The sequence below is a fragment of the Somniosus microcephalus genome, chromosome 10 (genome assembly GCF_052327205.1).
Source record: "Somniosus microcephalus isolate GS21.2 chromosome 10, FLI_Smic_1.0, whole genome shotgun sequence".
Classification (NCBI taxonomy): domain Eukaryota; kingdom Metazoa; phylum Chordata; class Chondrichthyes; order Squaliformes; family Somniosidae; genus Somniosus; species Somniosus microcephalus.
The window spans coordinates 231,869,974-231,887,341 of record NC_140996.1 but is presented as its reverse complement, the minus strand read 5'-3'; the positions used below and the strand labels follow the sequence as shown (position 1 = coordinate 231,887,341).

General features: G+C 58.7%; 1 protein-coding gene across 1 annotated transcript in view; it reads left to right on the top strand.

The window, feature by feature from the left end:
* pde2a (phosphodiesterase 2A) overlaps window positions 1-17,368 on the top strand; it is a 429,910-nt gene that overhangs the window by 227,812 nt on the left and 184,730 nt on the right. Inside the window, exon 9 of the mRNA XM_085999752.1 lies at window positions 12,641-12,715. Within this exon, the coding sequence (XP_085855878.1) occupies window positions 12,641-12,715 (75 nt within the window). The remainder of the gene's footprint in view (window positions 1-12,640; window positions 12,716-17,368) is intronic.

Below are 17,368 nucleotides of genomic sequence, written 5' to 3'. Positions count from 1 at the left end.
TACAAGGCAGGGGCCATTAATGTACACAGTGGATGTTGGGGAGAACATTGTGAGACGCCACGTCGATCAGATCTTAGCATCACAGAAATGCGTCAACCCCATGTCTCGAGTACCTGGGGATGAACCCGACATGCCGGTAGCATCTACTTCAGACCCAGTAGCAGTGGAACCCGATGAACTACCCGATGAAAAGGGGTCAGAATCGCCTCTGCACCAAGAACAAGAACCTCTGGAAAGGCGCTATCCCGAAAGGGTCAGGAAGCCGCCCCAAAGACTGAATCTATAAATGGACTTTTGTTATTGAATGTACATGTAAAAATGTAATTGTTATTTGAATATTAAGGGGGTATTATTAATCTAAAAAGGGAGGAATTGTAGTGTATGTGCTTTTAAGTCAGAACTACTTTTTACAGCTCCTGTATACTGTAAGTACCGGCAGTGACCACACCGGTATATAAGCTGTGCGCATGCCTCTGTACCCCAGTCTAGAGATTACCCTCCTCCAGTAAAGACCTGTTATTTGTTAATGTACAGCATCCGTGTGATTATTTATCCACTGAACCACTGATCTAACAGGTCCCTGATGGAGAGACTCTCTCTTTAAAAGGGGTCTCTGATGGTGAGACTCCCTCTTTAAAAGGGGTCCCTGATGATAAGAATCCCTCTTTAAAAGTGTCCCTGATTTTGAGACTCCCTGTTTGAAAGAGGTCCTGATTGTGAACTGTGCTAAGAGGCAGCTATAAACAGCGCTATGGCAGAGACCGAGTTGAATTAAACAGTGTGTCATCGCTGGAGTTAGTTAAACATCGGAACATGTGTATTTGAACAGGGACACGGGAGGGACACATCAGGGCCAATTTAGATAAATATTTGCAAGAAGCATTCAAAAGACTCCCAGCTGTGCTTACATGATGAAGCCCCATCCCCCCGCCAAACACTCAGGACCCTGACAGCAGGCTGACAGTCTGAAGGAGACGAATGGGGAGTCCAATGGTGGTGGAACTGGTGAAAGAAAGAAAGACTCGCATTTCTACCACCTTATCACGGCCTCCGACAGTGCGGCGCTCCCACAATACTGCCCCTCCGACAGTGCGACACTCCCTCAGTACCGCCCCTCCGACAATGCGGCGCTCCCTCAGCACTGCCCCTCCGACAGTGTGGCGCTCCCTCAGCACTGCCCCTCCGACAGTGCGGCGCTCCCTCAGTACTGCTCCTCCGACAGTGCGGCGCTCCCTCAGTACTGCCGGTCCGACAGTGCAGCACTCCCTCAGTACTGCCCCTCCGACAGTGCGGCGCTCCCTCAGCACTGCCCCTCCGACAGTGCGGCGCTCCCTCAGCACTGCTCCTCCAACAGTGCGGCGCTCCCTCAGTACTGCCCCTCCGACAGTGCGGCGCTCCCTCAGTACTGCCCCTCCGACAGTGCAGCACTCCCTCAGTACTGCCCCTCCGACAGTGCGGCGCTCCCTCAGTACTGACCCTCCAACAGTGCGGCGCTCCCTCAGTACTGCTCTCCGATAGTGCATCGCTCCCTCAGTACTGCCCCTCCGACAGTGAATCGCTCCCTCAGTACTGCTCCTCCGACAGTGTGGCGCTCCCTCAGTACTGCCCCCCCTCAGTACTGCCTCTCCGACAGTGCGGCGCTCCCTCAGTACTGCCCCTCCGACAGTGCGGCGCTCCCTCAGTACTGCCCCTCCGACAGTGCAGCACTCCCTCAGTACTGCCCCTCCGACAGTGCGGCGCTCCCTCAGTACTGACCCTCCAACAGTGCGGCGCTCCCTCAGTACTGCTCTCCGATAGTGCATCGCTCCCTCAGTACTGCCCCTCCGACAGTGAATCGCTCCCTCAGTACTGCTCCTCCGACAGTGTGGCGCTCCCTCAGTACTGCCCCCCCTCAGTACTGCCTCTCCGACAGTGCGGCGCTCCCTCAGTGCGGCCCCTCCGACAGTGCGGCGCTCCCTCAGTGCGGCCCCTCCGACAGTGCGGCGCTCCCTCAGTACTGCCCCTCCGACAGTGCTGCGCCCCCTCAGTACTGCCCCTCCGACAGTGCAGCACTCCCTCAGTACTGTCCCTCCGACAGTGCGGCGCTCCCTCAGTACTGCCCCTCCGACAGTGCAGCGCTCCCTCAGTACTGACCCTTCGACAGTGCAGCACTCCCTCAGTACTGCCCCTCCGACAGTGCAGCGCTCCCTCAGTACTGCCCCTCCGACAGTGCGGCACTTCCCCAGTACTGCCCCTCCGACAGTGCGGCGCTCCCTCAGTACTGCCCCTCCGACAGTGCAGCGCTCCCCCAGTACTGCTCCTCCAACAGTGCGGCGCTCCTCAGTACTGCCCCTCGAACAGTGCAGCGCTCACTGAATACTGACCCACCGAGAGTGCAGCGCTCGCTCAGTCCAGCCCCTCCGACAGTGCGGCGCTCCCTCAGTCCTCCCCCTCCGACAGTGTGACGCTCTCTCAGTCCTGCCCCTCCGACAGTGCGGCTCGCCCTCAGTTCTGACCCACCGACAGTGCGGCGCTCCCTCAGTACTTCCACTCCGACAGTGCGGCGCTTCCTCAGCACTGTCGCTCGGACAGTCCAGCGTTCCCTCAGTACAGCCCCTCCGATAGTGCAGTGCTCCCTCAGTACGTCCCTTCCGACAGTGTAGCGCTCCCTCAGTACTGCCCCTCCAATAGTGCGGCGCTCCCTCAATATTGTCCCTCCAAGAGTGCAGCGCTCCCTCAGTACTGCCCCCCGACAGTGCAGCGCTCCCTCAGTCCTGCCCCTCCGACAGTGCGACGCTCCCTCAGTCCGCCCCTCCGACAGTGCGGTGCTCCCTCAGTTCTGACCCACCGACAGTGCGGCGCTCCCTCAGTACTTTCACTCCGACAGTGCGGCGCTTCCTCAGTACTGCCCCTCCGACAGTGCAGCGCTCCCTCAGACCTGCCCCTCCGAAAGTGCAGCGCTCCCTCAGTACTTTCACTGCGACAGTGCGGCGCTTCCTCAGTACTGCCCCTCCGACAGTGTGGCGCTCCCTCAGTACTGCCCTTCCAACATTGCAGTGCTCCCTCAGTACTTCCCCTCCAATAATGCGGCGCTCCCTCAATATTGCCCCTCCGACAGTGCGGCGCTCCCTCAGTACTGCCCCTCCGACAGTGCAGCACTCCCTCAGTACTGTCCCTCCGACAGTGCGGCGCTCCCTCAGTACTGCCCCTCCGACAGTGCAGCGTTCCCTCAGTACTGACCCTCCGACAGTGCAGCACTCCCTCAGTACTGCCCCTCCGACAGTGCAGCGCTCCCTCAGTACTGCCCCTCCGACAGTGCGGTACTTCCTCAGTACTGCCCCTCCGACAGTGCGGCGCTCCCTCAGTACTGCCCCTCCGACAGTGCAGCGCTCCCCCAGTACTGCTCCTCCAACAGTGCGGCGCTCCTCAGTACTGCCCCTCGAACAGTGCAGCGCTCACTGAATACTAACCCACCGAGAGTGCAGCGCTCGCTCAGTCCAGCCCCTCCGACAGTGCGGCGCTCCCTCAGTTCTGACCCACCGACAGTGCGGCGCTCCCTCAGTACTTCCACTCCGACAGTGCGGCGCTTCCTCAGCACTGTCGCTCGGACAGTCCAGCGTTCCCTCAGTACTGCCCCTCCGATAGTGCAGTGCTCCCTCAATACGTCCCTTCCGACAGTGCAGCGCTCCCTCAGTACTGCCCCTCCAATAGTGCGGCGCTCCCTCAATATTGTCCCTCCAAGAGTGCAGCGCTCCCTCAGTACTGCCCCCCGACAGTGCAGCGCTCCCTCAGTCCTGCCCCTCCGACTGTGTGGTCTCCCTCAGTACTGACCCACCGACAGTGCAGCGCTCCCTCAGTCCTGCCCCTCCGACAGTGCGACGCTCCCTCAGTCCGCCCCTCTGACAGTGCGGTGCTCCCTCAGTTCTGACCCACCGACAGAGCGGCGCTCCCTCAGTACTTTCACTCCGACAGTGCGGCGCTTCCTCAATACTGCCCCTCCGACAGTGCAGCGCTCCCTCAGACCTGCTCCTCCGACAGTGCGGCGCTCCCTCAGTACTGCCCCTCCGACAGTGCGGCGCTCCCTCAGTACTGCTCCTCAGACAGTGTGGCGCTCCCTCAGTACCGCCCCTCCGACAGTGCAGTGCTCCCTCAGTACATCCCTTCCGACAGTGCAGCGCTCCCTCAGTACTGCCCCTCCAATAGTGCGGCGCTCCCTCAATATTGTCCCTCCAAGAGTGCAGCGCTCCCTCAGTACTGCCCCTCGACAGTGCAGCGCTCCCTCAGTCCTGCCCCTCCGACTGTGTGGTCTCCCTCAGTACTGACCCACCGACAGTGCAGCGCTCCCTCAGTCCTGCCCCTCCGACAGTGCGACGCTCCCTCAGTACTGCCCCTCCGACAGTGCGGCGCTCCCTCAGTACTGCTCCTCAGACAGTGTGGCGCTCCCTCAGTACCGCCCCTCCGACAGTGCGGCGCTCCCTCAGTACTGCCCGTCCGACAGTGCAGCACTCCCTCAGTACTGCCCCTCCGACAGTGCGGTGCTCCCTCAGTACTGCCCCTCCGACAGTGCGGCGCTCCCTCAGTACTGCTCTCCGATAGTGCATCGCTCCCTCAGTACTGCCCCTCCGACAGTGAATCGCTCCCTCAGTACTGCTCCTCCGACAGTGTGGCGCTCCCTCAGTACTGCTCCCCCTCAGTACTGCCTCTCCGACAGTGCGGCGCTCCCTCAGTGCGGCCCCTCCGACAGTGCGGCGCTCCCTCAGTGCGGCCCCTCCGACAGTGCGGCGCTCCCTCAGTACTGCCCCTCCGACAGTACGGCGCCCCCTCAGTACTGCCCCTCCGACAGTGCAGCACTCCCTCAGTACTGTCCCTCCGACAGTGCGGTGCTCCCTCAGTACTGCCCCTCCGACAGTGCAGCGCTCCCTCAGTACTGACCCTCCGACAGTGCAGCACTCCCTCAGTACTGCCCCTCCGACAGTGCAGCGCTCCCTCAGTACTGCCCCTCCGACAGTGCGGCACTTCCTCAGTACTGCCCCTCCGACAGTGCGGCGCTCCCTCAGTACTGCCCCTCCGACAGTGCAGCGCTCCCCCAGTACTGCTCCTCCAACAGTGCGGCGCTCCTCAGTACTGCCCCTCGAACAGTGCAGCGCTCGCTCAGTCCAGCCCCTCCGACAGTGCGGCGCTCCCTCAGTCCTCCCCCTCCGACAGTGTGACGCTCTCTCAGTCCTGCCCCTCCGACAGTGCGGCTCGCCCTCAGTTCTGACCCACCGACAGTGCGGCGCTCCCTCAGTACTTCCACTCCGACAGTGCGGCGCTTCCTCAGCACTGTCGCTCGGACAGTCCAGCGTTCCCTCAGTACAGCCCCTCCGATAGTGCAGTGCTCCCTCAGTACGTCCCTTCCGACAGTGCAGCGCTCCCTCAGTACTGCCCCTCCAATAGTGCGGCGCTCCCTCAATATTGTCCCTCCAAGAGTGCAGCGCTCCCTCAGTACTGCCCCCCGACAGTGCAGCGCTCCCTCAGTCCTGCCCCTCCGACAGTGTGGTCTCCCTCAGTACTGACCCACCGACAGTGCAGCGCTCCCTCAGTCCTGCCCCTCCGACAGTGCGACGCTCCCTCAGTCCGCCCCTCCGACAGTGCGGTGCTCCCTCAGTTCTGACCCACCGACAGTGCGGCGCTCCCTCAGTACTTTCACTCCGACAGTGCGGCGCTTCCTCAGTACTGCCCCTCCGACAGTGCAGCGCTCCCTCAGACCTGCCCCTCCGAAAGTGCAGCGCTCCCTCAGTACTTTCACTGCGACAGTGCGGCGCTTCCTCAGTACTGCCCCTCCGACAGTGTGGCGCTCCCTCAGTACTGCCCTTCCAACATTGCAGTGCTCCCTCAGTACTTCCCCTCCAATAATGCGGCGCTCCCTCAATATTGCCCCTCCGACAGTGCGGCGCTCCCTCAGTACTGCCCCTCCGACAGTGCAGCACTCCCTCAGTACTGTCCCTCCGACAGTGCGGCGCTCCCTCAGTACTGCCCCTCCGACAGTGCAGCGTTCCCTCAGTACTGACCCTCCGACAGTGCAGCACTCCCTCAGTACTGCCCCTCCGACAGTGCAGCGCTCCCTCAGTACTGCCCCTCCGACAGTGCGGTACTTCCTCAGTACTGCCCCTCCGACAGTGCGGCGCTCCCTCAGTACTGCCCCTCCGACAGTGCAGCGCTCCCCCAGTACTGCTCCTCCAACAGTGCGGCGCTCCTCAGTACTGCCCCTCGAACAGTGCAGCGCTCACTGAATACTAACCCACCGAGAGTGCAGCGCTCGCTCAGTCCAGCCCCTCCGACAGTGCGGCGCTCCCTCAGTTCTGACCCACCGACAGTGCGGCGCTCCCTCAGTACTTCCACTCCGACAGTGCGGCGCTTCCTCAGCACTGTCGCTCGGACAGTCCAGCGTTCCCTCAGTACTGCCCCTCCGATAGTGCAGTGCTCCCTCAATACGTCCCTTCCGACAGTGCAGCGCTCCCTCAGTACTGCCCCTCCAATAGTGCGGCGCTCCCTCAATATTGTCCCTCCAAGAGTGCAGCGCTCCCTCAGTACTGCCCCCCGACAGTGCAGCGCTCCCTCAGTCCTGCCCCTCCGACTGTGTGGTCTCCCTCAGTACTGACCCACCGACAGTGCAGCGCTCCCTCAGTCCTGCCCCTCCGACAGTGCGACGCTCCCTCAGTCCGCCCCTCTGACAGTGCGGTGCTCCCTCAGTTCTGACCCACCGACAGAGCGGCGCTCCCTCAGTACTTTCACTCCGACAGTGCGGCGCTTCCTCAATACTGCCCCTCCGACAGTGCAGCGCTCCCTCAGACCTGCTCCTCCGACAGTGCGGCGCTCCCTCAGTACTGCCCCTCCGACAGTGCGGCGCTCCCTCAGTACTGCTCCTCAGACAGTGTGGCGCTCCCTCAGTACCGCCCCTCCGACAGTGCAGTGCTCCCTCAGTACATCCCTTCCGACAGTGCAGCGCTCCCTCAGTACTGCCCCTCCAATAGTGCGGCGCTCCCTCAATATTGTCCCTCCAAGAGTGCAGCGCTCCCTCAGTACTGCCCCCCGACAGTGCAGCGCTCCCTCAGTCCTGCCCCTCCGACAGTGTGGTCTCCCTCAGTACTGACCCACCGACAGTGCAGCGCTCCCTCAGTCCTGCCCCTCCGACAGTGCGACGCTCCCTCAGTCCGCCCCTCCGACAGTGCGGTGCTCCCTCAGTTCTGACCCACCGACAGTGCGGCGCTCCCTCAGTACTTTCACTCCGACAGTGCGGCGCTTCCTCAGTACTGCCCCTCCGACAGTGCAGCGCTCCCTCAGACCTGCCCCTCCGAAAGTGCAGCGCTCCCTCAGTACTTTCACTGCGACAGTGCGGCGCTTCCTCAGTACTGCCCCTCCGACAGTGTGGCGCTCCCTCAGTACTGCCCTTCCAACATTGCAGTGCTCCCTCAGTACTTCCCCTCCAATAATGCGGCGCTCCCTCAATATTGCCCCTCCGACAGTGCGGCGCTCCCTCAGTACTGCCCCTCCGACAGTGCAGCACTCCCTCAGTACTGTCCCTCCGACAGTGCGGCGCTCCCTCAGTACTGCCCCTCCGACAGTGCAGCGTTCCCTCAGTACTGACCCTCCGACAGTGCAGCACTCCCTCAGTACTGCCCCTCCGACAGTGCAGCGCTCCCTCAGTACTGCCCCTCCGACAGTGCGGTACTTCCTCAGTACTGCCCCTCCGACAGTGCGGCGCTCCCTCAGTACTGCCCCTCCGACAGTGCAGCGCTCCCCCAGTACTGCTCCTCCAACAGTGCGGCGCTCCTCAGTACTGCCCCTCGAACAGTGCAGCGCTCACTGAATACTAACCCACCGAGAGTGCAGCGCTCGCTCAGTCCAGCCCCTCCGACAGTGCGGCGCTCCCTCAGTTCTGACCCACCGACAGTGCGGCGCTCCCTCAGTACTTCCACTCCGACAGTGCGGCGCTTCCTCAGCACTGTCGCTCGGACAGTCCAGCGTTCCCTCAGTACTGCCCCTCCGATAGTGCAGTGCTCCCTCAATACGTCCCTTCCGACAGTGCAGCGCTCCCTCAGTACTGCCCCTCCAATAGTGCGGCGCTCCCTCAATATTGTCCCTCCAAGAGTGCAGCGCTCCCTCAGTACTGCCCCCCGACAGTGCAGCGCTCCCTCAGTCCTGCCCCTCCGACTGTGTGGTCTCCCTCAGTACTGACCCACCGACAGTGCAGCGCTCCCTCAGTCCTGCCCCTCCGACAGTGCGACGCTCCCTCAGTCCGCCCCTCTGACAGTGCGGTGCTCCCTCAGTTCTGACCCACCGACAGAGCGGCGCTCCCTCAGTACTTTCACTCCGACAGTGCGGCGCTTCCTCAATACTGCCCCTCCGACAGTGCAGCGCTCCCTCAGACCTGCTCCTCCGACAGTGCGGCGCTCCCTCAGTACTGCCCCTCCGACAGTGCGGCGCTCCCTCAGTACTGCTCCTCAGACAGTGTGGCGCTCCCTCAGTACCGCCCCTCCGACAGTGCAGTGCTCCCTCAGTACATCCCTTCCGACAGTGCAGCGCTCCCTCAGTACTGCCCCTCCAATAGTGCGGCGCTCCCTCAATATTGTCCCTCCAAGAGTGCAGCGCTCCCTCAGTACTGCCCCTCGACAGTGCAGCGCTCCCTCAGTCCTGCCCCTCCGACTGTGTGGTCTCCCTCAGTACTGACCCACCGACAGTGCAGCGCTCCCTCAGTCCTGCCCCTCCGACAGTGCGACGCTCCCTCAGTACTGCCCCTCCGACAGTGCGGCGCTCCCTCAGTACTGCTCCTCAGACAGTGTGGCGCTCCCTCAGTACCGCCCCTCCGACAGTGCGGCGCTCCCTCAGTACTGCCCGTCCGACAGTGCAGCACTCCCTCAGTACTGCCCCTCCGACAGTGCGGTGCTCCCTCAGTACTGCCCCTCCGACAGTGCGGCGCTCCCTCAGTACTGCTCTCCGATAGTGCATCGCTCCCTCAGTACTGCCCCTCCGACAGTGAATCGCTCCCTCAGTACTGCTCCTCCGACAGTGTGGCGCTCCCTCAGTACTGCTCCCCCTCAGTACTGCCTCTCCGACAGTGCGGCGCTCCCTCAGTGCGGCCCCTCCGACAGTGCGGCGCTCCCTCAGTGCGGCCCCTCCGACAGTGCGGCGCTCCCTCAGTACTGCCCCTCCGACAGTACGGCGCCCCCCTCAGTACTGCCCCTCCGACAGTGCAGCGCTCCCTCAGTACTGACCCTCCGACAGTGCAGCACTCCCTCAGTACTGCCCCTCCGACAGTGCAGCGCTCCCTCAGTACTGCCCCTCCGACAGTGCGGCACTTCCTCAGTACTGCCCCTCCGACAGTGCGGCGCTCCCTCAGTACTGCCCCTCCGACAGTGCAGCGCTCCCCCAGTACTGCTCCTCCAACAGTGCGGCGCTCCTCAGTACTGCCCCTCGAACAGTGCAGCGCTCGCTCAGTCCAGCCCCTCCGACAGTGCGGCGCTCCCTCAGTCCTCCCCCTCCGACAGTGTGACGCTCTCTCAGTCCTGCCCCTCCGACAGTGCGGCTCGCCCTCAGTTCTGACCCACCGACAGTGCGGCGCTCCCTCAGTACTTCCACTCCGACAGTGCGGCGCTTCCTCAGCACTGTCGCTCGGACAGTCCAGCGTTCCCTCAGTACAGCCCCTCCGATAGTGCAGTGCTCCCTCAGTACGTCCCTTCCGACAGTGCAGCGCTCCCTCAGTACTGCCCCTCCAATAGTGCGGCGCTCCCTCAATATTGTCCCTCCAAGAGTGCAGCGCTCCCTCAGTACTGCCCCCCGACAGTGCAGCGCTCCCTCAGTCCTGCCCCTCCGACAGTGTGGTCTCCCTCAGTACTGACCCACCGACAGTGCAGCGCTCCCTCAGTCCTGCCCCTCCGACAGTGCGACGCTCCCTCAGTCCGCCCCTCCGACAGTGCGGTGCTCCCTCAGTTCTGACCCACCGACAGTGCGGCGCTCCCTCAGTACTTTCACTCCGACAGTGCGGCGCTTCCTCAGTACTGCCCCTCCGACAGTGCAGCGCTCCCTCAGACCTGCCCCTCCGAAAGTGCAGCGCTCCCTCAGTACTTTCACTGCGACAGTGCGGCGCTTCCTCGGTACTGCCCCTCCGACAGTGTGGCGCTGCCTCAGTACTGCCCTTCCAACATTGCAGTGCTCCCTCAGTACTTCCCCTCCAATAATGCGGCGCTCCCTCAATATTGCCCCTCCGACAGTGCGGCGCTCCCTCAGTACTGCCCCTCCGACAGTGCAGCACTCCCTCAGTACTGTCCCTCCGACAGTGCGGCGCTCCCTCAGTACTGCCCCTCCGACAGTGCAGCGCTCCCTCAGTACTGACCCTCCGACAGTGCAGCACTCCCTCAGTACTGCCCCTCCGACAGTGCAGCGCTCCCTCAGTACTGCCCCTCCGACAGTGCGGTACTTCCTCAGTACTGCCCCTCCGACAGTGCGGCGCTCCCTCAGTACTGCCCCTCCGACAGTGCAGCGCTCCCCCAGTACTGCTCCTCCAACAGTGCGGCGCTCCTCAGTACTGCCCCTCGAACAGTGCAGCGCTCACTGAATACTGACCCACCGAGAGTGCAGCGCTCGCTCAGTCCAGCCCCTCCGACAGTGCGGCGCTCCCTCAGTCCTCCCCCTCCGACAGTGTGATGCTCTCTCAGTCCTGCCCCTCCGACAGTGCGGCTCGCCCTCAGTTCTGACCCACCGACAGTGCGGCGCTCCCTCAGTACTTCCACTCCGACAGTGCGGCGCTTCCTCAGCACTGTCGCTCGGACAGTCCAGCGTTCCCTCAGTACTGCCCCTCCGATAGTGCAGTGCTCCCTCAGTACGGCCCTTCCGACAGTGCAGCGCTCCCTCAGTACTGCCCCTCCAATAGTGCGGCGCTCCCTCAATATTGTCCCTCCAAGAGTGCAGCGCTCCCTCAGTACTGCCCCCCGACAGTGCAGCGCTCCCTCAGTCCTGCCCTCCGACTGTGTGGTCTCCCTCAGTACTGACCCACCGACAGTGCAGCGCTCCCTCAGTCCTGCCCCTCCGACAGTGCGACGCTCCCTCAGTCCGCCCCTCCGACAGTGCGGTGCTCCCTCAGTTCTGACCCACCGACAGTGCGGCGCTCCCTCAGTACTTTCACTCCGACAGTGCGGCGCTTCCTCAGTACTGCCCCTCCGACAGTGCAGCGCTCCCTCAGAGTTGCCCCTCCGAAAGTGCAGCGCTCCCTCAGTACTTTCACTGCGACAGTGCGGCGCTTCTTCAGTACTGCCCCTCCGACAGTGCGGCGCTCCCTCAGTACTGCCCTTCCAACATTGCAGTGCTCCCTCAGTACTTCCCCTCCAATAATGCGGCGCTCCCTCAATATTGCCCCTCCGACAGTGCGGCGCTCCCTCAGTACTACCCCTCCGACAGTGCGGCGCTCCCTCAGTACTGTCCCTCCGGCAGTGCAGCACTCCCTCAGTACTGCACTCGGAGTGTCAGCCTAGATTTTTGTGCTCAAGTCTCTGGAGTGGGGACTTGAACCCACAACCTTCTGACTTAGAGGCAAAGGTGCTGTCCTCTGATCCACGGCTGATGGTTGATTAAAACAATAAGGTGGCAGTAAATCTCTCAGTCTAGGCTGTTGTTGGCTGAAGTATATTCCGGGACTTGTCGGCAAAGATAAGGGAAAGATAAAGACAACCTACTTGCACAGAATTCAAAAGTCAGATGGTGCTGATTAAAAAACACATTCGCTGAAGATGTGTTTCTGTTTGATCAGATACAAGTTACTCAGATTCGAATTTTAAATTTGATTTTCATTGACCCTTTCCAAACAGCTGGCCGTTAGATATGAAGTGGGAAAGAGTCCATGCTATTTGCGGTCAAATCTATTTAAAGGGGCATAATATTAGTTATAATCCGGTGTCCGGTTTTGGTTACCCTTGCAACAACAACAACTTGTATTTATATGGCGCCTTTAACGTCCCAGGGCGCTTCACAGGTGCGATTATCAGACAAAATTTGACACCGAGCCACAAAAGGAGATATTAGGACAGGTGACCGAAAGCTGGGTCAAAGAGGGAGGTTTTAAGGAGCGCCTTAAAGGAGGAGAGAGAGGCGGAGAGGTTTAGGGAGGGAATTCCAGAGCTTAGGGCCCAGGCAGCTGAAGGCACGGCCGTCAATGGTGGGGCCGAAGAAAGTGGGAGATGGACAAGAGGCCAGAGTTGGAGGAATGCAGAAATCTCGGAGGGCTGGAGGAGATTACAGAGATCGGGAAGGGGGGCCAAGGGCCATGGAGGGATTTGATCACGATTCGGAGAATTTTAAAATCGAGGCGTTGCCGGACAGGGAGACCAATGAACATCAGCGAGCGCAGGGGGTGATGGCTGAGCGGTCACTTTAAGAAAGATGTCGAGGCCACGGATCGGGCCGAGTGAATGTTCACTGAGTCAAACCTCGGGACGTGTGGCTTTAGTTACGAGAGAAACTGGGGCTCTTTTCATCGGAACAGAGTTGAAGCCTGGGCCGTGGTGGGAGGAGGAGAGTGGTAGATTGAACCAGCAGATGATGGTGCCTCTTATTAGTACTCCAATGTACTACCTTGATGCTGTAGGTGCCGTGTATCAGACGGCTAACACATGCTCTGCTTTCCTTACAGTTACAACAGGAGACTCAGTCGACATGCTGCTGCATGTTGGTCCTATCGGAAGACAACAATCAGCTCTTCTGCCAGGTCAGTAGGGTGGCTGGGTTGGTTCGGGGCGCGCGACACTGCTGTTCACAGCTCTGGGCACTGAAACGTTTAGAGATTGTCAGATGTGAGATAACCCTTTACCTCCGGACCAGCCGTGGACCAGTGGGCAGCAGCCTCTTGCTTCTGGGTCAGACTGGTCGTGGGTTGGAGGTCCCACTCCAGGGGCTTGAGCACATCATCCGGCTCACAGTGCAGTACTGAGGGAGCGCCGCACTGTCGGAGGGGCAGTACTGAGGGAGCGCCGCACTGTCAGAGGGGCAGTACTGAGGGAGCGCCGCACTGTCGGAGGGGCAGTACTGAGGGAGCGCCGCACTGTTGGAGGGGCAGTACTGAGGGAGCACCGCACTGTCGGAGGGATAGTACTGAGGGAGCACCGCATTGTCAGAGGGGCAGTACTGAGGGAGTGCTGCACTGTCGGAGGGGCAGTACTGAGGGAGTGCTGCACTGTCAGAGGGGCAGTACAGATGGAGCGCTGCAGTGTCGGAGGGGCAGTACTGAGGGAGCGCCGCACTGTCAGAGGGACAGTACTGAGGGAGAGCCGCACTGTCGGAGGGGCAGTACTGAGGGAGTGCTGCACTGTCGGAGGGACAGTACTGAGGGAGCGCTGCACTGTCGGAGGGGCAGTACAGATGGAGCGCTGCACTGTCGGAGGGGCAGTACTGAGGGAGTGCTGCACTGTCAGAGGGGCAGTACTGAGGGAGCGCCGCACTGTCGGAGGGGCAGTACTGAGAGCGTGCCGCACTGTCAGAGGGTCAGTACTAAGGGAGCGCCGCACTGTCGGAGGGGCAGTACTGAGGGAACGCTGCACTGTCGGAGGGGCAGTACTGAGGGAACGCTGCACTGTTGGAGGGGCAGTACTGAGGGAGCGCTGCACTGTCGGAGGGGCAGTACAGATGGAGCGCTGCACTGTCGGAGGGGCAGTACTGAGGGAGTGCTGCACTGTCAGAGGGGCAGTACTGAGGGAGCGCCGCACTGTCGGATGGGCATAAGAACATAAGAAATAGGAGCAGGAGTAGGCCAATCGGCCCCTCGAGCCTGCTCCACCATTCAATAAGATCATGGCTGATCTGATCCTAACCTCAAATCTTCTATCACTCTGCATCCACCCGAACCCATGTGATCTCCCGGGAGAGGCGAAAAACCAGATAAAGACCCAATGGCCAATTTGGGAGAAAAAAATCTGGGAAATTCCTCTCCGACCCATCTAGACGATCGAAATTCTTCCAGGAGATCACTCTGTCCCTATATTTTCTACAGTACTTACCTTCTGTAAAGGCGATCTCCACCCCAGCCAGGAACAGGAATAAAACCATCTCCTGAAATCTAACAGAATTAGAACACAGTAGGAGCAGAACAAGGCTACACGGCCCCTGGGCCCGCTCCACTACCCACAGGGCCATGACCATTCCGAACCTAGACTCATGTCCAATTTCCTGCCCGCTCCCCGTAACCCTTAATTCCCTTTACTTCTAGGAAACTATCTATTTCTGTTTTAAATTTATTTAATGATGTAGCTTCCACAGCTTTCTGGGGCAGCAAATTCCACAAACCTACCACCCTCTGAGTGAAGAAGTTTCTCCTCATCTCAGTTTTGAATGAGCAGCCCCTTATTTTAAGATTATGCCCCCTAGTTCTAGTTTCACCCATCATTGGGAACATCCTCACCGCATCCACCCGATCAAGCCCCTTCACAATCTTATATGTTTCAATAAGATCGCCTCTCATTCTTCTGAACTCTACTGAGTGAACGCTGCACTGTCGGAGGGGCAGTACTGAGGGAACGCTGCACTGTTGGAGGGGCAGTACTGAGGGAGTGCTGCACTGTCAGAGGGGCAGTACTGAGGGAGCGCTGCACTGTTGGAGGGGCAGTACTGAGGGAGTGCTGCACTGTCAGAGGGGCAGTACTGAGGGAGCGCTGCACTGTTGGAGGGGCAGTACTGAGGGATGCTGCACTGTCGGAGGTGCCGTCTCTCACATGAGACGTTAAACCGAGGCATCGTCTACTCTCTCAGGTGCCGTAAAAGATCCCACGACACTACAGGAAACTTTGGTTTATCCGGAGGTTAACTGTCCGGAATGCTCGATCCACCGGCAAAAATCAGGAGCCGTTTCGTTAGGTTTTTTTTCTTTTCGTTGCTTTTTTTTCACCAGTCAGGCTTTGCAAGGTCTCGCTGAAGCTGTTGCTAAAATACAGAGACGCTTGCAAGGTACGGCAGACTGTTTAGAAGCTGTTGCTAAGCAACAGGGTTTGTTGCCAGATATGGGGTATGTTTCAACATTAGCGCTGGTTTGTCCGGCAGTTTTGATGGGACGGCAACAGCTCGGTCCCGTCGGTGCCGGATTTCACAAAGTTTCCTGTATTTCGACAGAAGAGCAGGGGAGTTCTCCCCGGTACCCTGGGCCAAAATTTATCCCTCAACCAACATCACTAAAACAGATTATCTGGTTATCTGGTGATTATCTCATTGCTGTTTGTGCACAAACTGGCTGCCGTGTCTCCTACATTACAACGTGACTACACTTCAAAATCTCCTTCATTGGCTGTGAAGCGCTTTGGGACGTATAAAGTATTTGTTTCTTGCCATTGAGCTACTGTCTACCTTCAAAGACAATGGGACCATCAATGTAATTCTAGAGTTGATTTTTAGTAAAGAGAGTATGTAACCCGTGCTGTACCTGCCCTGGGAGTGTTTGATGGGACAGTGTAGAGGGAGCTTTACTCTGTATCTAACCCGTGCTGTACCTGCCCTGGGAGTGTTTGATGGGACAGCGTAGAGGGAGCTTTACTCTGTATCCAACCCGTGCTGTAACTGCCCTGGGAGTGTTTGATGGGACAGTGTAGAGGGAGCTTTACTCTGTATCTAACCCGTGCTGTACCTGCCCTGGGAGTGTTTGACTGATTCTGTATGCTTGAGAAGTCTTCTATTTCCCAGCAACAACATCCTTCGTCAAGAGATACTGGGATAACATCTCTGTTGCTATAGCAATTGTATCCATGCTACGAGGTTAACTTATAATGAATCCTTGGTGTCTAACTGAAGGAGCTGTGAAGTTGAATAGGAAAGGCTTTAATCCAGTTTTGAATGTAGTACTTTGTTAGTTATTTTGGAGGAAGGCACACTCCATTTATTCTAGAGCTCTTACACTGAATACAGTCATTAACGTTCTTCCGATAAAGTGCTTCTTCATTCATCGTGCTTGAAGTATAACACTCAAGGCCAGCATCTCAATAGAGACAAGCTGTTTAGCGCAGATCCATCTTCTACGTCTCCAGCTTCCTGCGAATGAAGGTCTCGGCTGCTCGCTGCTGTTGCTTGCCACTGGGTTATCGCTCGTGATCTCCTGCACTATGTGGGAAATCAGTGACACTTCCTGTGTCCCTGATGGCCATGTGTGCGGGAAGTGTATCCAGCTGCAGCTACTGGCAAACCGCAATGCGGCGCTTGGAGCTGCAAATGGATACATACATACGTGATGCTGAGGACATCATGGATAACACGTTTAGGGAGTTTGTCACACTGCAGGTAAAGGCTGCACAGGCAGGAAGGGAATGGGTGACCGCCAGGCAGAGTAGTAGGCGCAGGCAGGTAGTGCAGGGGTCCCCTGTGACCATCCCCCTCTCAAACAGATATACCACTTTGGATATTGTTGAGCAGCAGCCAACTTCCTGGCGCCGTGGGTGGTTCTACTGCACAGGATGGGAGGAAAAAGAATGGGAGAGCTATAGTGATAGGGGATTCTATTGTAAGGGGAATAGATAGGCGTTTCTGCGGCCACAAATGAGACTCCAGGATGGTATGTTGCCTCCCTGGTGCAAGGGTCAAGGATGTCTCGGAGCGGCTGCAGTGAATTCTGGAGGGGGAGGGTGAACAGCCAGTTGTCGTGGTGCATATAGGTACCAACGATATAGGTAAAAACCGGGATGAGATCCTAAAAGCTGAATATAGGGAGTTAGGAGGTAAATTATAAAATAGGACCTCAAAGGTAGTAATCTCAGGATTGCTACCAGTGTCACATGCTAGTCAGAGTAGAAATAGAGGGATATTTCAGATGAATACGTGGCTAGAGGAATGGTGCAAGGGGGAGGGATTCAAATTCCTGGGACATTGGAAACGGTTCTGGGGGAGGCGGGACCAGTACAAACCGGACGGTTTGCACCTGGGCAGGACCGGGACCGATGTCCTATGGGGAATGTTTGCTAGTGCTGTTGGGGAGGGTTTAAACTAAAATGGCAGGGGGTTGGGAACCTGTGCAGGGAGACAGAGGAAAGTGAAGCAAGGATAGAAGCAAAAGACAGGAAGGAGAAAAGCAAAAGTGGCAGTCAGAGAAATCAAGGGTGTAAATCAAACATGGCCACAGCAAATAATAATTCTAAAAGGTCTAAGAGTGTTAAAAAAACAAGCTTGAAGGCTTTGTGTCTTAATGCGAGGAGCATTTGTAATAAGGTGGATGAATTAGCTGCGCAAATAGATGTAAACGGATATGATATCATTGGGATTACGGAGACATGGCTCCAGGGTGACCAAGGCTGGGAATTCAAAATCCAGGGGTATTCAACATTCAGGAAAGACAGGCAAAAAGGAAAAGGAAGTGGAGTAGCATTGCTGGTTAAAGAGGAGATTAACACAATAG